Genomic DNA, 24,080 nt, shown 5'->3' on the forward strand with positions numbered 1-24,080 from the left:
TGACGTTGGTGTTGATTGTTACGATAAAGTGTGATTGTCCAATTGTGACGTTGACGTTGATTGTTACGATGAAGTGCTATTGTCTTACTTTGACGTTGACGTTGATTGTTACGATGAAATGTGATTGTCTAACTGTGACTTTGACGTTGATTTAAACCCCCTTTTAATTTTAACAAAATTTTCACGGTTGGCTAATCTTGCTTTTCTTAGTTACGGTCATTTAGCTGTCGGATTGAAATAAAATTTGCACATGTTGTACAATAATTTGAGTGTTTTTGGATTGGTCTACAAATATTGCTTAGTACAGCAAGATACCGTTAGATTCGTAATATTTCTGTTAGATGTCATTTCAGAGTTATGGCACTTTTACCGTCTTGTTATGAAAAAGGCAATATTCTAAATGTCGTGCATTAGCAGAGAGTTAGCCCCTTAGCTACAGAAGGCAAAACTATAGTTGTTTATTGAGTATCTTTCTAGCAGAGAGTTAGCTACCCCTTAGCTACAGAAGGCAAAACTATAGTTGTTTATTGAGTATCTTTCTAGCAGAGATTTAGCTGACCCTTAGCTACAGAAGGCAAAACTATAGTTGTTTATTGAGTATCTTTTAAGCAGAGAGTTAGCTGCCCCTAAGTTACAGAAGGCAAAACTATAGTTGTTTATTGAGTATCTTTCTAGCAGAGAGTTAGCTGCCCCTTAGCTACAGAAGGCAAAACTATAGTTGTTTATTGAGTATCTTTCTAGCAGAGAGTTAGCTGCCCCTTAGCTACAGAAGGCAAAACTATAGTTGTTTATTGAGTATCTTTCTAGCAGAGAGTTAGCTGCCCCTTAGCTACAGAAGGCAAAACTATAGTTGTTTATTGAGTATCTTTCTAGCAGAGAGTTAACCGACCCTTAGCTACAGAAGGCAAAACTATAGTTGTTTATTGAGAATCTTTCTAGCAGAGAGTTAGCTGCCCCTTAGCTACAGAAGGCAAAACTATAGTTGTTTATTGAGTATCTTTCTAGCAGAGAGTTAGCCGACCCTTAGCTACAGAAGGCAAAACTATAGTTGTTTATTGAGTATCTTTCTAGCAGAGAGTTAGCTGCCCCTTAGCTACAGAAGGCAAAACTATAGTTGTTTATTGAGTATCTTTCTAGCAGAGAGTTAGCTGCCCCTTAGCTACAGAAGGCAAAACTATAGTTGTTTATTGAGTATCTTTCTAGCAGAGAGTTAACCGACCCTTAGCTACAGAAGGCAAAACTATAGTTGTCTATTGAGTATCTTTCTAGCAGAGAGTTAGCTGCCCCTTAGCTACAGAAGGCAAAACTATAGTTGTTTATTGAGTATCTTTCTAGCAGAGAGTTAGTCGACCCTTAGCTACAGACGGCAAAACTATAGTTGTTTATTGAGTATCTTTCTAGCAGAGAGTTAGCCGACCCTTAGCTACAGAAGGCAAAACTATAGTTGTTTATTGAGTATCTTTCTAGCAGAGAGTTAGCTGCCCCTTAGCTACAGAAGGCAAAACTATAGTTGTTTATTGAGTATCTTTCTAGCATTTTTTTTTTGCTAAATAAAGTGGATGTAAGCAATTATATGCAACCGCACGGTTTCGACAATTAAACTAAACCTATACCATATTGGTTTTTAAAAAATTCTTAAGGGTTCCGCGGAACCCAGTGTCTCGCCTACTTATGCTGTTAATTGCAGGCTCAACAAAAGAGGAATAAAATCAATAAAAATATTCCTCTTGATACTATCTTATGATTCTAGGAAGCTTCTGTCCAAGTTTGGTAAAAATATAGTATGTTTTGAAAACTTTAACTGCAGACTGTCTGTAACGTAAACTGGAAGAAAAACTAAGTCCATTTATAAGTAAAATACAGATACACAGGTACAAAATTTTTTACAAAATTTTCTTAAAGATACTAGCTTTTGATCATAAACAAGCTTCTGTCCAAGTTTGGTACAGGTCCAAAATAGTATAAGAAAGTTATTAAAATTTTAAAAACTTTAACCACAGAGTGAATGCGTTGTTTTCTTGCAGAAAATCTAAGTCCATTTAAAAGTAAAATGCACAAAAAAATGGATTTATTTGTTAACAAAATTTACTTCTGCATACTATGTTATGATCATAAAAAAGCTATTGTCTAAGTTTGGTACAAACCCAGGATAGTTTTAAGAAAGTTATTAAAATTTCAAAAACTTTAACCACAGAGTGAATGTTGTTTCCTGGCAGAAAAACTAAGTCCATTTTAAAGTAAAATATGGAAAAAATGGAATTTTACTTTTCCAAAATTTCCTTCTTGATACTATCTTATGATCATAAACAAGCTTCTGTATAAGTTTGGTACAAATACAGTATAGTTTAAGAAAGTTATTAAAATTTCAAAAACTTTAACCACAGAGTGAATGTAATGTTTCCTGGCAGAAAAACTAAGTCCATTTATAAGTAAAATACGGAAAAAATGGAATTCTATTTTCACAAAATTTACTTCTGCACACTATGTTATGAACATAAACAAGCTTCTGTCCAAGTTTGGTAGAAATCCAGTTTAGTTTAAGAAAGTTATTAAAATTTCAAAAACTTTAACCACAGAGTGAATATTTGTTGACGCCGCCGACGACGCCGACGCCGACGGAATGTAGGATCGCTATGTCTCGCTTTTTCGACTAAAGTCGAAGGCTCGACAAAAATTGATTTTATATGATCATAGTTAAGCAATAACACAAAGATATCTGATATTTATTAATCAAAATAGCGTTGACTTACCGCGTCTATGAACACAACTATTTCTTCTTTCGTATATAATTACTATAACTGCCGATGTATTAAAAATTCGTAAGGGTTCCACGGAACCAAGTGTCTCATATTTTTGCTGCAAGTCGCAGCAGGTACTATCTTGTGATTGTAAGAAGCTTCTGTACGAATCGAATAAATGTTTTAAAAACCTTAGCTGCAAACTGTATGTTATGTTAACTGGAAGAAAAACTAAGTCCATGTTAAAATTATTTCTTGATATTATCTCATGATTATAAACAAGCTTCTCTCCAAGTTTGGTAGAAATCCAGGATATTTTTAGAAAGTTTTTTTTTTTTATAAACTGGAACCACAGAGTGAATGTGAGGTTAACTGGCAGAAAAAAAACTAAGTTCATGTATAAGTAAAATACGGATAAACAGGATTTTTGTTTACAAAATTTACTTCTGAATACTATCTTATGATCATAAACAAGCTTCTGTCCAATTTTGGTAGAAATCCTGGGTAGTTAAAGAAAGTTATTTAAAACATTCCAAAAACTTTAACCACAGTGTATATTTGTGGACTCCGCCGCCGCCAACAGCGACAACGGAATGCAGGAAAGCTAAGTCTCGCTTTAGCAGACTCGACAAAAATCATTATACATATGAAAACAAATATCGTGTAATGCATACAAATTGAGCAAAGGTATTTTTCAGCTCCCATCTTACAATACATAATACGTATCTAAATGTGGACAAGTCATTGTGTATTGGGTTTTGAATACCGATACCGTTATTTGATATTGCGGTATAGGTTCACAATTCTAAATCTCATTCTAGCTAATACAACCTGAGCCATATCAGAAAGCAACCAATCAGTTTCGGTGTGTGTTATGCAATTATTCCCAAAATGGCGTGCATATCTGATAAAACACTATAAACCTCTAAGAGTACTTGACAGACCCAAAGTAAAGTCTGGACAAGAATCAAGTACAGGTAAGTACTGTGGAGATCATGTTAAGTCTTTTTATGTTGTAATGTTATAATACTGTTTCGGTTGAGGGTGAAGGTTGGTGTCTGTTAAAAGCAGCTGCATTTATTTGCAGATGTCCTACGTCAAGAACCTGCTGTTCAGTGGCTGTCGTTTGTTGATGTGGTTTAGAAGTGTTTCTCGGTTGTTTTTTTTTTATGTAGATTAGACCATTGTTTTTCCTGTTTGAAATATTTTACACTAGTCATTTTGGGGCCCTTTATAGCTTGTTGTTCGGTGTTAGCCAAGTCTCCATGTTCAAGACCGTACTTAGACCTATGATGGTTTACTTTTAACAAATTGTGACTTGGATAGTGAGTTGACTCATACCACATCTTATATCTATTGTCAAATAAAATCTGTGCTCGACCTTCTTGATTGAGCAAAAAATATGGCCATTTCGGACTTAGCAGCTTATGAAAACTAAATGCTTCGCAGTAGATTGTCGATATGTATTAGATGACCACACACAGATCAGGGTAATACACTTTATATGTCTGCAGATTTTTAACTAAAAACAACTTAGGAAATCTGTGTTTATCTAAAATAACATCAATACATGATTATAATTTATAATAATATATTTCATGATATAAGAATACAATAAGGTTACTGGTACGAAAAATAACAAATGTTTCAATATACAATAAAATAATGAGTTAATATCACTCCATATACTAACAAAATGGAGCGGCATTCAAATATTGTATGAAGAAATAATACTTTTAATCATACTGATATACAACGTTATCTTAACGTATGTGTACAACCATTTCTGTATTGTTATTGAAACTTGTTACTGAATCGATACAAAATAAGAAAATGTCTTCCGTCAGTCTGTCTTAGAGTTAAGTTTACTTAAAACTAATAGAGAATATGCGGAATATACCGAAGAAAACCTGTTCTGTAGGCAATGTCTCTTTGTTTGTAAGTAGGATCTTTCCGTATATTTGATTTCTAGCTAGACTTCTTACTTTATCAACGTTAAAGACAGTGGGTTCTTTCTACTTAGTTTAAAATGAAACAGCCAAATAAAATCGTTATAATAACGTATGATGTCTTCTATAATAAAAGCAAACATAGAGAAATACTCCTATCATCTTACCAAGTAAGCATGTATAAATAGTATAATTACACAAATGATTGTTCATTAACACTTAAAAAAGACTGGCCGTCTCAGTAGCGAAGATTGTTCTTTTTCTAGACAAAAGTCATGTTGAAAATATAAATCTATAATTATACGTACACTGATTATCAAGCGTTTATTCTCCTTGATATCAAACTTAATATTTCTATTATAATCCATAAAAAAGAGGAAAAATATTATAACAATCATGTCCATGAATTTAAAATATATTAATAATCTCTTGACACAGAGATATGTTTCGTCTTTCAGTTATTTTAATGTAAAATACAAGTTCTGAAACAAAAATATCAATACCTTAACATGTGCATAATGCAAAACAGTCAAAGTAAATAAACAATCATGATTAAAGATGCAGGTCCAAAAATATCCGCGATAATATACTAGTATGTCAATGACAATACAACTACATACCAATTATCATTATTGTTTTCTTGTGGTTTCCCCTTAATTTACCTATTTACAAACATTAACAATTTGGATAAGCAATTGTTAAGACCATAACTGAAAGTACAGGACCAAATATTTTTGTGGAAATGAAACATGTCAATGCGTATACAACTGCAAGCAAATAGCTTTAGTGGTTCCCCTTACAAACTTTTAACTGACTTCATTACACACTTTCAGATTCTCAATTATTTTTCACGGAATGGAATTAAAAAAAAACTGCATCTAAATGTTAACACTCGGATAAAACAAACAAAAAGGACAAGATATCGAATACTGATAAAAGACTTGAGACAATTGATGGGGAAATCACCGGATTTCAATTAAATTTTTGAAATCTTTTTATAAAATATCAAAGTCAAATTTATAATATAGGAAAGACATATATTTTGGTATACGATTTCCAATTTTCAAGAAGTTAATGTCGAACAACTGATTACGCACAGTCTAAAAGCAATACCATAAATACAAATATAAATACAACCCTGTATAAATCATAACTCTATGACATTAGGTATAATGCATTACATACAGGCTAAAATATTATTTCCTTGTCTTATAATTTAATGAATAATGCATATTTATGTTTTTTGACATGCTAGTAATTAATTTTACATAACAGATTATTTTAACACATAGTCTTAATTTACCGTGAAAATACCGCAACATATCTGCATTGCATAAAATAATTATCAAAATATTGCAACCGTTGATATTGGGAGTAGTCTGACATAAAAAAAGAAGGTATTATAACAGAATGTAGCAAAAAAAAATAATAAAGGAATAAATAATGAACAAATTCCTATGATTTTGTTAAGTAATGGTTCACAGCTGTCTGTGTTTTTAATATACCAAGGGCAGATGATAAATATTATGTTCATGGTCAATGAATCAGTAAATATTAAATATGTATTTGTCTAAGCGTGAATTATATTTTCCTTCTTGATTTACGTAATCAAAACGTATTATTTAACAAAACTATTTTGTCCCGAAGTTTCTAAACGGTCATGTGCCCTGTCAGGATGCGCAAGGTGTTACTAAACGGCCATGGGTCTCGTCAGGGTGCGCAAGGTGCTACTTAACGGCCACGGGTCTCGTCAGGGTGCGCAAGGTGTTACTAAACGGTCACGAGTCTCGTCAGGGTGCGCAAGGTGTAACTAAACGGTAATTGGCCTTGTCAGGATGCACAAGGTGTTATCACACTCTCACGAGTCTCGTCAGGGTGTGCAAGGTGTTACTAAACGGTCACGGGTCTCGTCAGGGTGCGCAATGTGTTTCTAAACGACCATGTGTCTCGCTAGGATATAAAAAGTTTGTGTAGATATTTTTATTTGTCAATGGTAATGTGATAATCTAAATCTCCGTTTAGGAGAAGGACGATGACAGTTATATGCAAATATTTCATTTTACAATAAATCTTTATTCCACTTTTAAAATTATCAGGACAATGTCTTCCAGAAAAAAAAATATACCCGGATCAAAACATTTTCTACAAAAGCCGATTGATAATTAAAACAGATCTTAACTCAGGTGTGACGAAAAGGTTTGGACAGCAGACATATTATGAAACTATAAAGGGACGGCAGGCGTAAAACTATATACCCATTGCAAGCTAAGGCAAGAAAATAAGTATGAATATTATTCGAAAATTTGGATGCACTTTTAAAATTAAAAAAAATTGAGTTTGTAATGTCGATACGTCTGTCAAAAAGAGGAAAAGAATTTCGTGTCAAAATGAAACATTTCAATTTCCAAACAGAATGACATGTTAACTATCTTCAGTGTTTAATGATTGTTCCATAGGATTTTTTATCATGAACAGCGAAAACAACACGAAAGTGGTTAACGGTTGGCAGTGATAAAAAAAAATACAGAAAGTTAATGGCCTCCTTAGTTTTCTTTGAAATGAAATTTAACTTGCTTACTACGACAATAAAGATTGTTCAGATGGGTAATTCGTAGAACGTTTGTACAAATCTTGAATAGGTTTAACATAACAATAAATAGAAATGTACAATATATAAATCTGTAAGAAATACATTTTAGTTGTAAACTTCTTCCTCTTCAGAATACTGATGTCTTTATATACACTAGTTTTAGTATTAGGAGTCTTGTGTAGCACTTGTAAGCCTCAATTTGTTTGTTTTCTGAAATAAAGAAAATAACGTTAAAAAGGAGAACGTTACAATACACAATTCTATATAACGACACCTACAAGAAAAGTTTGGTGTTTAGTGAAATGTGTATTTTTGTAATGCTAGTAATTGTTAAAATATTCTTCACTTAAGAGAAAATACCTATTCATTTATTTCGTAACAATGCAAGACGTTTCGACCAAGGCACTGCCGAATTGACCACAGTCATTTCGGCCAAGATTGTAAATACGTTTCGGCCATAGTTTTGATTGTTTTAAAGGGAGGAAAAGATAATTTATTCTAGAAGCAGAAGTTTAAAAAAATGGAATAATACATTTTTATTCTACAACTTACTGTTGCATACAGTTGCTTACATCCATTTAACTTGACTAGTTGTATCATTGGCAATTACACCATATCTCATTATTTGTATATAGCGTAGTCATTGCCACGCCATATCTCATTATTTGTATATAGCGTAGTCATTGCCACATCATATCTCATTATTTGTATATAGCTTAGTCATTGCCACACCATATCTCATTATTTGTATATAGCGTAGTCATTGCCACATCATATCTCATTATTTGTATATAGCGTAGTCATTGCCACGCCATATCTCATTATTTGTATATAGCGTAGTCATTGCCACGCCATATCTCATTATTTGTATATAGCGTAGTCATTGCCGCATCATATCTCATTATTTGTATATAGCGTAGTCATTGCCACATCATATCTCATTATTTGTATATAGCGTAGTCATTGCCACATCATATCTCATTATTTGTATATAGCGTAGTCATTGCCACATCATATCTCATTATTTGTATATAGCGTAGTCATTGCCACATCGTATCTCATTGTTTGTATATAGCGTAGTCATTGCCACACCATATCTCATTACTTGTATATAGCGTAGTCATTGCCACATCATATCTCATTATTTTTATATAGCGTAGTCATTGCCACACCATATCTCATTATTTGTATATAGCGTTTAAAAATTACAGCGGAAATACAGTCATGATTTTTTAAGACAAAAAGTAATGAAATTAACAGTTAAAGTCTGGACAAGTTGACAATTTGTAAACTGATATACTTTTTTTTCATTTTGCGCCTGCAAGGTGACCCTGTTAACACTTTATTTTGTAACGATGTGATTGTCATGTGTCAATCATACACCCATTTCATGTTCAAGATCCATCAAATTCTACTTAATTATAGTCAAATTTAAGGCCATGTCAAATGAATTATGTAGAAAGGTAACACATACATCGCTCGCTTTTATCAAGTAACAAAACGCCACCAAAAGCAAAGAGATTTCGAGATAGAAAAAAGTAACGGGAACATCCGTCGTGTTTCTGATGTTAAGAAAATAAATGGCATACTATCATTGCTGCAGTTACATTTTCTAATATTAGTTACTCAAATTTGCATCCAATCTGTCTTACATCTATTTGTATTGCCATTTCTCTCGATACATATCATACAGGTACACGAAACTTTCGTCAATAAAATTATAGAACGGAATTACTTTTTTACTTAACTTTGGGTTTGAAAAGCACACACAAAAAAAAAATGATCTGACAAAATTTCTCCAATATTTTTTAAAAAGTATTTAAAATAATCACCAAAAAAGTAAGACAACTCGTTCTTTTTAAGGAATACCCTCCAATTACAGGAAGGACAGTTGTGTGGAATAAAGATTGTAATAGAATATTCAGGCTTTAATTCTGTCTTATGGGATTAAATTCAATTAAAAATTCGAAATTTTCATATCATAAGCTTTACTACGTGCATGTAACTTCAGAATTAAGCAAAACGTTTAGAAAGACGCCTTCATTTTTGATCCTTTTACTTATTGATCTTTGAACTAAAACATCAATCGAAACTCAATTTAATAATTACTTATGATTATATAATAAATAATTTACGCTAAGATATCTTATTCTAAGATCGTCAAATTATAAAGCTGGAACAAACTGTTGTTAATTCATTAAAATATTGCATGAAGAACAAGAATGTGTCCATAGTACACGGAAGCATTACCATACGAAAGATCACATAATAGGGAACATGTGTTGTAAGTTTCAAAATGATTGGACTTCAACTATTCATCAAAAACTACCTCGACTAAAAACTTTAACCTGAAGTTACACAGATAGACGGACGGACTGACGAAGGGATGCACAGACCAAACAACACAATGGCCCTATAGGTTGAGCATACATATAAAATCTGCAATCACATAATGTAATGTTATGAGTTATAAACTGTTGACACACAGACCGAACAACACAATTGTCCTAGGTTGAGCATACATATATAAATCTGCGATCACATAATGTAATTTTATGAGTTATAAACTGTTAACACAGAGATATGTCTGGCCTGTCGGCAGAAAATTAAAAAGACAATCGGAAGGACAGATTATTTAATTGCTGATTACTAGTAATTGAAAGTTGCTGGACCTTGATAATTTTCATTTGACCTACCGAATCAGACTATTTACCGGGTTTGTAATAACGAGTAAAACGACAGGTTTTGAAACTTACAACTGTGGAGCAGGATCTGCTTACCCTTAAGGAGCATCTGAGATCATCCACATTTTTTGTTGAGTTCGTGTTGCTTAGTCTTTAGTTTTCTATGTTGTGTTTTGTGTACTGTTATTTATCTTTTTGTCCTTTTTCTTTTTTTAGCCATGGCGTTGTCAGTTTATCTTCGATCTATGAGTTGTCTGTCCCACTGATATCTTTCGCCCCTCTTTTTTAAACTGATTTTTATAGTTTCTTCGTATGTCGTGCTGTAACACCACTGTTCTAAGTTTGGGGAGATTGAGCGCTCACAAACAGGGCTTCGAAATAGTCACCAGACTGATATGTTCTGATAGTAATGCAACTTTATAAAAAATATTGATCTTTGGCAGAAAAGTTATTAATGTTGACGCCGCCTACTGTCCCCACAGGGTGGGTAATACCTAGGTTTCGCCCTCCATGAATTTCATCGCAAGCAAGAAAAAAACCCCACATATGTTACAAATCATTAAAATTCAAATCGAATTTGACGTCATTCTGTTCAGTAGATGCTGAGAAAAGTGATTAAGTTTTTATACAAGTATAGTACAAAGTATCGCCAAACAGAAAGTAGGTATCTAAAAGTTGCACACATCAGTTTCTGAGAATATTGTGACAAAACATGTGTTTTGTGTATATACCCCTTTTATCTAAACAAGACTAGCGATGTGATCTCTCTTGGTCCAAACATAACAAGACTTTTGATATGGTCTTGAGAAAAGAAAAAGCCTATATGTTGTATTTGGTGACTTATCAATTCTAAACAATTATTTTGTAGCATGTGTACATTTGATACTTGTGTGTATAATGATTTACTATAATCATAGTACGTTTAATCATACTATAATTGTAGTACGTTTAATCATTCAACTTGAACGTAACATGGCATAGTCCCCCCAATGTTTGGCATGGTTCCAGGTATAGAAATTATACCGTCACAATTATATAAATACCAATTATATATCAAGATAATCTTATTTATCATGGTTAATTCAAAATATACGAGAAGTTCAAGGTCATTTCCTGACAAGGAATAGTAAAATCAATTTGTGTTCAAGAGAATTTAGAAATAAAAATATTTGAAATCAATGAAATCATTAAAATATTATCTGTGTTAATATCAAATAGAAACAAATGCAAGAACTGTACGAGTTGAGAATTTTAAAGATAAGTTCTTTGGCTCGCCGCACCAGTTACCAGATATCAAGACAGAGCTGAGAACACTACCGTATAAATGATCACAGGACAAGTATATATAAGATTACCATTAATTAGATTGCAACGTGTGTATTCAAATGTATATATGCTGAGACTATCCTCGTATTTATATTTAAGAGTCGACCTATTTTTGTGTTTTGGTCAAATGAAATAAACCGTTCATTCACTTCTATTCCATTTAATTGTTCCACTTATTAAATCTAGGTTTAAATGGTTGGAAAAACTCCATAAATGTCAACTGTATGAATTCAAAAAAATCTTTAACGGTTCATTTATCTTTGATTGTGAACCACCTCCCCTCCCCCTTATGGATTTATATAGTTGATGTATATAATTTTTTTACATGTTCTACTGAAGATGCTTAGTTAGGGACCCTATTTCTTAAAATCCTCCATTAGAGTACGAAAACTTCTCTGAATTATGCAAGCATAAATTGAAAATAGTATTTTCATCTTGTATGGTCTTTGTTATATAAGTTAAAAAGGCGAAATTGGTAAATTTGAATTGTTTACATGTTTCTATGAGCTTTGAAAGTTTAATGAATGTTCGAACTTTCTTATATATGATTTTGAACATCTATTGAATGTATTTGAGATATTTGTACACTCTTTATTTATAGACAAATTTATATTTGAGATTTTTGTACACTCTTTATTTATAGACAAATTTTCATAAGACAGTTGATTGTGGTAGGTGCAAATTCACATGGATCTTTTAGTGCAAAAAGGATATAATTCCACGAAGGACACAGAGCATATAATTCCACGGAGAACATAAAAATATAATTCCACGGAGGACATAGAGGATATAATTCCACTGAGAACATAAAGGATACAATTCCACGGAGTACATAGAAGATATAATTCCACGGAGAACATGAAGGATATAATTCCACGGAGGACATAAAGGATATAATTCCACGGAGGACATAGAGGATATAATTCCACGGAGAACATACCGGGTAGAAGATAAACTTCCACTGAGAACATAGAAGATATACTTCCATGGAGGATATAAAAGATATATTTCCACGGAGTACAAGAAAAAATATACTTCCACCGAGGACATATAATATAAACTTCCACTGAGGACAAAAAAGATATACTTCCACGGAGGACATTGTTAAATACATTTGATTATCTTGTTTATAGCTACTGTAGTTACTCTGGTGTTCACACAGGGGCAAAATAAGGTTATTTAACATCATTGAACAGGTTTTATCTCTTAAACAACCACAGGTAACCACATAAAAATATATATGTATAGACAAGTACTAAGAAATGAAAGGGTATGTAGTTCGTTCAGGGTATCGTTTTGGTGATACTGCTGGTGTTTCGAAATTCAAAAGAAATTATAAAAATTTATTGATAAAGCAATTGCTAATGGTAAGACCAATTCGTTAAATTCAAAAAAAATAATAACCATTTTAAAATGTCCATTATGTTTTTAACTACACCTGCATGCTTCAAATTTCGCCTCTACTATTAATGTCTCTCCCCAATTCATGTGTTCGTTAATTCATTCTTAACACATCCGCAGTATATTACTACTCTTTTTGCTTTTATATCTTTATAAGAAAATTCCCCCCGATAGCACTTTACAAAGTGTTGACTAATCAGAAGGTCATCTGATACTGTACTTGAAGCTAGAACATTAGGACAGACAGTGTTTTAATGGTGTCCCATTCTTGATCTTAAATTTAAATTAGTTTTCAAGGTGACTTATTGACCCTTGATAGTATATCCACATGTAATAATATGACCTTCATCAAAGTTATTGATTTTTTTTCATGATAAAAAAATAAAAAGAGTTAAACTAAGAGTTGGATAACTAAAAATCTAGTCATTTATTAGTATCTTTTAACTCATTAAAAAGGGAAATGAGCCACAAGAAGCCACTAAACGATATCAACAGTCCCTATCAATAATTGTTGTAAATACCAAACTATTACTAATGGCAATGAGTTGTTTGTTTACACTCACTCTAAGGATTCTCATCTTAAAAAATCGAAATAACATGTGGTCAAATATATAACATATATATATTTAATAATTCAGTGTGACTTTTTTTTATTTTGACTCAAATAAAAGGAAAACTATGTGACTACTTCATACAAAATATATATTGTGACTTTTTTTCCTGTGACTTTTTTTCCTGTGACCTTTTTTCCTGTGACTTTTTCCGTGCCTTTTTTTCCTATGACTTTTTTCCCTACATTCATCGTATTATGCGCTATTTTTCTCTGTGTTGGAGTTGGTTAGTTGGTGATCATATGTCACACTATTTAATGACTTCGCAATGTCAAATATATTCCATTATTATACAAATGTGGGTCAAACCCTATAAACACGAAAAACGGTAACAATACACACCTACATGTGTTTATACACGTGTAACACTTATCCCCAGGGACCCTGTAACAATACACACCTACATGTCTACGTACACGTGTAATAGTGTAACTAACCCCAGGGACTCTGTTACAATACAAATATATTGGAATGGTAACAAATAACCATCGGTTTACTATTCTATTACCGTAATAAAGATGACATTTAAACCGTCGATATATATATATATAAAACAATCTTATCCTTTTCTACGTAACAAAACTAAATAGTCTGGCTCAGTGTTTTCTATCTTATCTATTTACAATATTGCGTATTTTAGACTTATTTTAAATGAAACCACAACAAATGAAGTTATCGAAACAATATTTAAAACCTTAATTTCAGATTTACTAATAAGAAGAGGTTAAAAATCACAAAAATACTGAGCTCCGAGAGATTCAATTGGAAAGTCCCTAATCATACTGTCATGGTAAAATTAAATGACAAAACGCATCAAACAACTGTCACATTCCTGACTTTATGCAGGCATTTTCAAATGTAGAAAACAACACAACGTGAAGGGTGGGTGGATGACACATTTCAATTTTGATTAATAATGATTTAATCGTCGATATTTCTGTGCCTTTTCGCACAAAAAAACGGCAAATAGTAACATTCCAGTTCTCATTTACAAATTTCATTTTGGACAAGATGGCATAATTTATTATTTCCACTACTTGCACCAAATGACTGATGTGTCGGAACAAACCATTCATTTACAAAGATTGGAAAAAAAAACCCAATCAAAATCCAGGAATATTTAAAGATTTAATACAAAATTCTTCCATAATTGACCTATGAACACATGAATTTGTATGAAATATTAAGGCAAACAGTTCATATGCCCCAAATCAAAATACTACAGGATACAGTTCATAAGCCCCTAATCAAAATACTTAGGCAAAAAGGTTTTAAAAAAAATAAAAAAAAAAGATGTTGGTTTGTAAAATACACCTAGGTCTGTAAAAAACATTTAGGTTTGTAAAATACACATAGGTCTGTAAAATGCATGTAGGTCTGTGAAATACATGTAGGTCTGTAAAATACATTTAGGTTTATAAAATACATCTAGGTCTGTAAAATACATTTAGGTCTGTAAAATACATGTAGGTTTGTAAAATACATTTAGGTCTATAAAATATATGTAGGTTTGTAAAATACCTTCAGGTCTGTAAAATACATTTAGGTCTGTAAAATACATGTAGGTCTGTAAAATACATTTAGGTCTGTAAAATACATGTAGGTCTGTAAAATACATTTAAGTCTGTAAAATACATGTAGGTCTGTAAAATACATGTAGGTTTGTAAAATACACCTAGGTCTGTAAAATACATGTACATGTAGGTCTGTAAAATACATTTAGGTCTGTAAAATACATTTAGGTCTGTAAAATACATGTAGGTTTGTAAAATATACCTAGGTCTGTAAAATACATTTAGGTCTGTAAAATGTCTGTAAAATACATTTAGGTCTGTAAAATACATGTAGGTTTGTAAAATATATTTAGGTCCGTAAAATACATGTAGCTCTGTAAAGTACATTTAGGTCTGTAAAATACATTTAGGTCTGTAAAATACACATAGGTCTGTTAAAAAGACATGTAGGTTTGTAAAATACATTTAGGTCTGTAAAATACATTTAGGTCTGCAAAAAAACATGTAGCTAGATTTGTAAAATACATTTAGGTCTGTAAAATACACGTAGTCTGTAGAATACATATAGGTCTGTAAAAATATTGTGGGTCTGTAAAATACATGTAGGTATGTATTTAGGTCTGAAGAATACATGTAGGTGTATAAAATTCATGTACAGGTCTGTAAAATACATGTATTCGGTCTGTAAAATACATGTAGCCGGTCTGTAAAATGCATGTAGCCGGTCTATAAAATACATGTAGCCGGTCTGTAAAATACATGTCAGTTAGGATGTAAATAATGAAGTACCTTGTACGTTAAGCTAATTCCATCAGTGATATTAAGAATCCAACAGAAAAAAATCGTTTAAACCCTGAATAATGTGCTTAATTATTTTCAAGTCAACATTTAGATTTCCTTTGAAAAATTAAATTGGTCCTTCGTCTTTAACAATATATATGAGTTTGTATCAAATTGGAAGAATTCATTAAAATGTATATTCATGTGATTTTTAACAAAACAAGATTTGTTGAGTGATAAACTTTAGTTCTGCAATGTAATGTGTTTCATAAAACCTCACTCGATTGAAAGAGATTAGATCATAGGGATAATTACGAGACAATCCAACAATCCACAAATGCGAGGAAAATTCAAGAAACTGAAAATAACAGAAAAATCAATACAATAAAAGCACCTCAAGTCATTGATTTTTAGTTCAGAAAACCTTACCTCACTTGTTCTACAAACTTAATCAAATAATTTATTTAGTAAAACTGTATAATCATGATTCACAGACCATTAGCGAATATCCACTTTATTTGACCTTATTACCAAGGAACCTATAAGTAAAATGGGACGTTTCATTGCCTTCTTATGTCTGAAACTGTCCGCAGGCCGTACATAAAACACAAGACATACATACCGAACGCCTTTATGAAAAGGAGGTGTATTGTTTAACCGTTATATAATTGAATAATAAATTGTAAAGTGACATACACAATTGCAAGTCTGCATTTTAATTTAATTAATGAATCATATCCCAAATGATATAATTCCTGTGTTTTTGCAACTACAGCGAAACCGAAAACAGCATTAAAACAGCAAACAGAATGCCTCTAGTGCATGGTTTAAGCTGAACGTTTCTTTCCGTGAAAGAGTTTTTTTAATTGTCCCGTTGATTATAGATTTTATCTATATCTAGTTTTAAACATGAAACTTGTACTATTTATACCATTAAGACATTACATTATGTATACCTATTTTTAAACATAACATTATTTATAAATGTCCAAGCCACAATGTATAAAAAAAAGTTTATAGGTCAGAAAGTACTGCCTACAACACGGAGTCTTGGCTCACATCAAACAGCAAACTATACAGGGCCCCCAATAAGAAAAGCGTAAAACAATTCAAACCGGGATTCCAAAGGTCTAATCTATATGTATATAAAACATCAAAAACACCTATAAACCACACTAACAAACGACAACCACTGAACAACTGGCTCCTGACTTAGGATAGATGCATAAAAATGCAGCGGGTTTAAACGTATTAATAGGCGCCAACCTTCACCCTAACCTTAACCAGTAGTGTAACACTACATGCCTTGATAGCCTGTCTATATAAAGTTTTTGTAAAGTTGATTATTTTCCCTTCTTCAAACTTCAAGCGATTACGTCTAAATGTCATAAATCATACACACAATCAGATTATCAACAGTGTGCACTACTTGCATCGTAATGTATTATTTCTAAACCAATAATACTTTTGTCAGTTTATATATATAAACATGACGTTTAAGTATCTATTATAATTTATAAGCAGGACTTGAGGACGCATTCTTTACCACTAAATTTCAGTAACTATATGAACCGTATCAAAATATGATCAGGTTTCATGAAATGGCGAAAAAAATAAAATTTAAAGTTTCATTGTATAATGAGTGTCTACAACGTTAACGAATTTCAACCTGTTCATGAAAATCACCAACCCACCAGCCTTCATCTGATGTTTGTTTTCTTGCTTATTAGCAACCTCGAAAGTTAGCTTCTTCTAGTATCTAGATCCCAATTATATAATCGGTTACATATATAAATCGTTTGATGATTCTAACAACTTCCGAAAACCATACTCCATCGTAATCAATTGAATTACAACAAGTTCAATAAAACTGATGAATATACAAGAGTTTGATGAATATGGAACATGCAAGATTTTATTGACTGCGCAGGGGCGGATCCAGCCATTTTAAAAAGGGGGTTCCTAAACCAGGAAAAAGGGGGGTTCCAACTACATGTCCCCATTCAAATGCATTGATCGTCCCAAAAAAAGGGGGGATTCTAACCCCCGGAAACCGCCGCCCCCCCTCCCTGAATCCATGCCTGCAGTGCGTAAAGATACTCTGCAATGTTTCGTCATTTGTGCGACTGACTTGTAAAATACTATCATGTGAATAAAGGAAAGCATGTACATTTATCTTCAGATACAAATAAAGATACTTAATGCACTGTTTGTATCGAATTTAAATATGCATATGTGTCTATGTATGTTAATAGAAATATGAAATGTGTGCATTTGATTTTTTTTAACAAGAGCTGTATAACATACACTTTGCACATTAAAAAACGGTCTATCACTGATAGGAGCTAAATTCGACTTTACTAGAGGATCCTTCTTATTGTTTCAATGTGTGTCTTGTTCCGAAAAAAATCTGTTATTTTTATTTTCAATGTGACCATACATAGATAGGTTGTAATCCAATACAAGGGATCAATCAGCCAGAAACCTCGAATAACGGGCTGACGGGCTGACGGACGAATGGATCGACGGGAATACGGGATAAAAACTATACAAATATATAGCCCCATTACTTCGAATCTAGCAGCAATTTTCAGTCAAATGCACGTTTTAGCAAAATATGTATTGCCACATTCATATATACATGCATATAAGCATACGAATGTCCACATGACTGGGGCTTTATGTTCTCCTAATTTAATCTCTCATATATAAGAACGGGAACGGTAACACATGAATATCAACCAACAAAGTTATATAATTTCTCGTTAGAATGGTAACACATGTACATCAACCTGTTTTGATAGAAACGTCGCATAAGCGATATGATATATGTATACAAATTCTAAATATGTCATTAAAATATAAACATTTACGCATTTATGTACATATAGGTTGGCTTAGTGAACATTTTAAAATGAACTTCAGAACTGTAAACATGTTGGTATAATTTAGATCCATATTTGTATACTTTAGCTCTCCACTTAATAAAATCGTCGTAAAATTTATAGAGACTTCAGTTAAACGTAATAAAGAGGTATGGTGAATTTCCCCAGTATTTGTATCTCTATCATCACAAACAATAAATGCCAAATGTCATTGGAACTGGAAATAAGTTTACAAATTTGTTAATGTCCCATCCGAAGCCCTTACACAAATTTACTTCGTGAGCAGGAGTATCTCGCTGTGGTGGTTTTGTGCTGTTTTCTGTTCTTGGGTATCTATTTTTTTTAAATCCCTGCTTGCATTCACAATTTTATATATCATAAACATGTACATGACTTTGAAACGTTGAAGGTGGTTACATTTTATACAAAATTGCGTAATTTTACACGTTCTCAGTTTTGCATCGAATGGCATTTTTCATTCACTCCGTCTTTCAGCAATTATCGCCAATATGAAATCCGAGTTGGCCACATTTTGTGAAATTGCGTTTTTGAGCTTCTTCAGATATAGTTATCAGAATATGTGGTATGAGTGCACAATAACTCTCCATCCAAGTCACAATTTATATAAGTAAACCATTATAGGTAAAGTACGGTCTTCAACACGGAGTCTTGGCTCACATTGTTGAACACTAAAACAAACCATAAAGAGCCCCTAAACAATAATTGTATAAAACCATTCAAACGGGAAAACCAAAGGTCTAATCTTCCTATAAATAATAAAGAAAAAAAATAGGAACGAGAGACACTTATGGACCACATCAACAAACAGCAACTAATGAACATCAGATTCCTGACTTAGGACAAGTTCAAACTATTGCAGCGGGTTTAAACGTTTTAATGGCACCAAACCTTCACCCTTATATGAAACAATAGAGTAACACCACAACATAGAAAGACACACTATAACATATCAATCCAGGGGCGGATGCAGGAATTTTCGAAAGGGGGGTGCTAACCCAGGGCAAAAGGGGGTGCAGGGGGTGCAAAACATATGTCCCGATACAAATGCATTGATCGGCAAAAATAAAGGGGGGGGGGGGTGCGCACCCCCGGAACCCCCCCCCCCCTGGATCCGCCACTGCAATCGAAATGGCTAAACTCAATCAAAAGACATATTAAAACAAGTGAGCTTACACTAAATGCATAAATTTGATCTATGATACAATGTATATTTTGGTAATTTCTTTAAAAGGTAAACCAACTTTTTGTTAGACCCCGAAAAACACACATGGAGCTATTATACTGAGAATTTACGTTCTGATTTAAACACATTTAAAAATAGTTCAAGTTGGAAATAAATTCTAGTGAATTGATCATAAATGACATTTATGTATTAAGCTACATGTATGAAAAGAACCCACATAGATTACGCAAGTTGGTATCGTCACAATAGAAAACACACATATTTACAAGATAGATGGAGTTAATAGCAGCTACATGTAGCAGGCCTCATAGATTTATCTCTACCATCATACAGGAGAATAAGAGGATGAAAAAACGGAAATGGAATCAATATATTTTTGATTGACAAAGGACTAGCAAATGGTTTACCAAAAGTTTCATCCACAACATTCTAAAACACTCATTATCTGTAAGAATAGCCAAAACTTGGAATAAACTGTCAGATACAATAAGTAAAGCCTCCCTCCATAAATGCCTTTAAAAATCTGCTAAGACAAATGCAAGCATCAGTTACAATAAGAGATATTCTTCAATAATTATATACGTCGCCCAGAACATTATTTATATTCAAGGTAATTTTCTGTACATATGAATACACCAAAAAATGGGAGCACGCAATCCTCTTTTATGGAATATGTGCTTAAAGCTAACATGCAATTTATAACTGATATTCGGGTAAAGACAGACTAGTGGTATTCTTTCTCAATCAAACAATGTCAAATGTCATGTATAATGACCCCAACTCGATTAATGTTATTTGATTTACATGAATAAGTTTTGGACCACTGTGGATAGAAAAGGTTTAAATTGGTTGTTGATGAAGAAATATTGCGTCTTTAATGTCCAGGTGCAAGTATTTCATGCATACTCTTGAAGAAAGGTTGACCACATATATTTTTATATACCCTTATTAAAATTGTTTTTGCTTTAACAAATATTTTTGTATACCCTTGTTTTTTGCTTTAACATATATATTTTTGTATACTCTTGTTTTTGCTTTAACATATATATTTTTGTATACTCTTGTTTTTGCTTTAACATATATATTTTTGTATACTCTTGTTTTGGCTTTAACATATATATTTTTGTATACCCTTGTTTTTGCTTTAACAAGTCCACTGAGTTGATATCCTTTAGTGTATTCTTTGAAAGTATGATATAATACGATGTCTTGTCAATATTTGGAAATAAAACAAGACCAGGGGGCTTACCTGTCATAGTTGTACAAGATTATAAACATGTCATCACTGTACGTTCTTCTAGAACTTCCCCTGACGGATTCTCACATACTTCGCCCTCTAGACTTGTACTATCTATCGTGTTCACACCGTCTTTGATCCCTTCTTGATCTTGCTCGTGAAAACCAGACTCAGAACTTTCATCATCTGAGTCACCGTTTAAACAGAATTGTACATCACTATTCAATTTTAATTCGTCTATATTGTTTCCGATTTCAAGGTCTATAACACGATTACTAAGAGAATCCACATCAATTGGTTTGCCCCCCAAGTCTAATGCTCTAACCGTGGGTGATTGTGGTTCTTCTTCATCGAGCATGTCATCTTCCTCGTCGATTTCTGCTAATTCTTCATCAATTGGGTCCTCCCATATGTCACCCAGTTTGGGTGCCGTGTTTGATTTTGAAATTGGTGGTTTGAATTTTTGTCCTGTGCTCAAAAACTGAGTCCTTTTAGGCAAAATTTCACCGGACTGAGGTAATGAATTAGTTCTTTGCAACACTAATCGTGAATTCTGTTTCCGTGTTTTTTCTCTGCAAAATTCCTTTAAGGCAAATTTAAGTTTCTCGTGTAATTGAACTGCAAGTGCCTTCGCCTTTGCCTCGGTTTTGCACAAAACTGCATGACATCGTAGTTCAACTTTCATTTTCTTACCTTCATGTCTATAAACCCAGACAAATAATCTAGGGTATTTTGGGTGAGCAATACAATAAGAAATACGATGAGCACGGTATTCAGTGATCCCCTGCTCTTTTGTGTAGGCACTCAGTCCAGAACTCGTGATTGTCAACTTCATTTCCAAACCAGGATGTGAACTTCGCGTATAATTATTCCAGATAATTGTTACTGGCTTGTCAACACAACCCTCTCCTTTCATCATAGCGGTTTGTACATTCCCAAGATATCGAACTTTAAATGTAGGTTCTTTTTCACTTATTGCCAAACTCTTTTTCCAGTTAAAAAGACTCATTTTGATGTTTACAGTTTTCGCTTAATTCCTCATAAATAAATATCATAAGCCGAATTCCTATTCATCTTGAATGTTCCCATTATGATCTTTTGATCAGTAGACTACCGGTGAACATAAGTAAAATAGGTAATGAATTAACGTCACTGACCTTAATCTTTACGCCCCAGTCCACTTAGGTATTTTACCTGTGTGGAGGTCAAAGATGCATTCATTAACAAATTTCTTGTATCCTTCAACTTCCTTGTGAACATAGAAATGTATGTTTTTTCTTCTTCTGTTTACGTTCCTCCTACCCAAACATGGTCAATTTCAACTGTCAATTATGTGTAATACATTTCGCACACCTTTACAGGTGGTAATGATTTACGGTCACGTGGTATAACATAGGTAAATCGATTGGTTTTATAAAAACTATTACCTCTGCAGATATGAACATTGTTTAAAACGACAATAATTGAATTATTCGCTGAAAATTGTCACCTCTTTACTGTCTGAGTGATGAATTTTATTAATTTCATAGTTTTGATTTTAAATATTTTAAAAGATATTGACCAATTCATTTTATTTTCATTCGAGATGATTAAAGCTGAATAACATGAACAACATGTTAAGCCTTTCTAATTATGACAGAAATTTATATTTAACTCTAAAATCCGATTACATTTCATTAGCCAACGCCTCGAAAAAATAGAATAGATAAGAGATGGCATAAAAATAATGAGAATTAATAATTCCTGGTATTAAAATTAGTTGACATCATGTTGACGAATTCTGTAGGAAAATAAGAAGGATTAAAATAAGATGTGGGGTATGCGTCTAAGACCCACCAACCCAACGACACAAATTACCAACGAAGACATGTAGATGTTAATATAGATAACCTTATAATATCAAGCTCTAAATCTCCACAGTTTAAAAATGTGAAAATTTAAATGAGACTTACAACGATAACAATACAATATTTTAATTATTATCTACAATAATGAAGTAATAAAAGTAAAGGTTCAACAGAAAAACAAATAATCCTGATCTGATATGGAAGAAGTGGAGTAGAAGATACAAAACGAAGGCAAAACAAATCTCCCTTCAGAACCCAAATCTCCCTTCAATACCCAAATCTCCCTTCAGAACCCAAATCTCCCTTCAGAACCCAAATCTCCCTTCAGTACTCAAATCTCCCTTCAGTAGCCAAATCTCCCTACAGTACCCAAATCTCCCTTCAGAACCCAAATCTCACTTCAGTACCCAAATCTCCCTTCAGAACCCAAATCTCCCTTCAGTACCCAAATCTCCCTTCAGTACCCAAATCTCCATTCAGTACCCAAATCTCCCTTCAGTACCCAAATCTCCCTTCAGAACCCAAATCTCCCTTCAGAACCCAAATCTCCCAAATCTCTCTTCAGTACCCAATCTCCCTTCAGTACCCAAATCTCCCTTCAGTACCCAAATCTCCCTTCAGAACCCAAATCTCCCTTCAGTACCCAAATCTCCCTTCAGTACCCAAATCTCCCTTCAGAACCCAAATCTCCCTTCAGTACCCAAATCTCCAAATAACGAAAGACAACACAATTATTTCTTCAACACCCAAATCTCCAAATAACGAAAGACAACATAATTATTTCTTCAACACCCAAATCTCCAAATAACGAAAGACAACACAATTATTTCTTCAACACCCAAATCTCCAAATAAGGAAAGACAACACAATTATTTCTTCAACACCCAAAACTCCAAATAACAAAAGACAACACAATTATTTCTTCAACACCCAAATCTCCAAATAAGGAAAGACAACACAATTATTTCTTCAACACCCAAAACTCCAAATAACAAAAGACAACACAATTATTTCTTCAACACCCAAGTCTCCACATAACGAAAGACAACACAATTATTTCTTCAACACCCAAATCTCCAAATAACGAAAGACAACACAATTATTTCTTCAGTACCCAAAACTCCAAATAACGAAAGACAACACAATTATTTCTTCAACACCCAAATCTCCAAATAAGGAAAGACAACACAATTATTTCTTCAACACCCAAATCTTCATATAACGAAAGACAACACAATTATTTCTTCAACACCCAAATCTCCAAATAACGAAAGACAACACAATTATTTCTTCAACACCCAAATCTCCAAATAA

The 24,080-nt window shown here is 32.9% G+C and overlaps 1 protein-coding gene across 1 annotated transcript; it reads right to left on the bottom strand.

Moving 5' to 3' along the window:
- Window positions 1-4,271: 4,271 nt before the first annotated feature.
- On the bottom strand, window positions 4,272-22,295 carry LOC143066899 (protein FAM43A-like). Its single transcript, XM_076239725.1, has 2 exons — window positions 20,932-22,295; window positions 4,272-7,487 (listed from the first exon to the last, which is right to left on the bottom strand). Exon 1 carries the CDS (start codon window positions 21,926-21,928, stop codon window positions 20,951-20,953), a length of 978 nt encoding a protein of 325 aa, XP_076095840.1. The 5' UTR covers window positions 21,929-22,295; the 3' UTR covers window positions 4,272-7,487; window positions 20,932-20,950.
- Between the last annotated feature and the right edge of the window lie 1,785 nt (window positions 22,296-24,080).

This window comes from Mytilus galloprovincialis, chromosome 3 (genome assembly GCF_965363235.1).
Source record: "Mytilus galloprovincialis chromosome 3, xbMytGall1.hap1.1, whole genome shotgun sequence".
NCBI classification, from domain to species: domain Eukaryota; kingdom Metazoa; phylum Mollusca; class Bivalvia; order Mytilida; family Mytilidae; genus Mytilus; species Mytilus galloprovincialis.

What these genes read in the sequence shown, in the direction of transcription:
- LOC143066899 (XM_076239725.1), bottom strand. Translation starts at nt 21,928, where the DNA reads ATGAGTCTTTTTAACTGGAAAAAGAGTTTGGCAATAAGTGAAAAAGAA.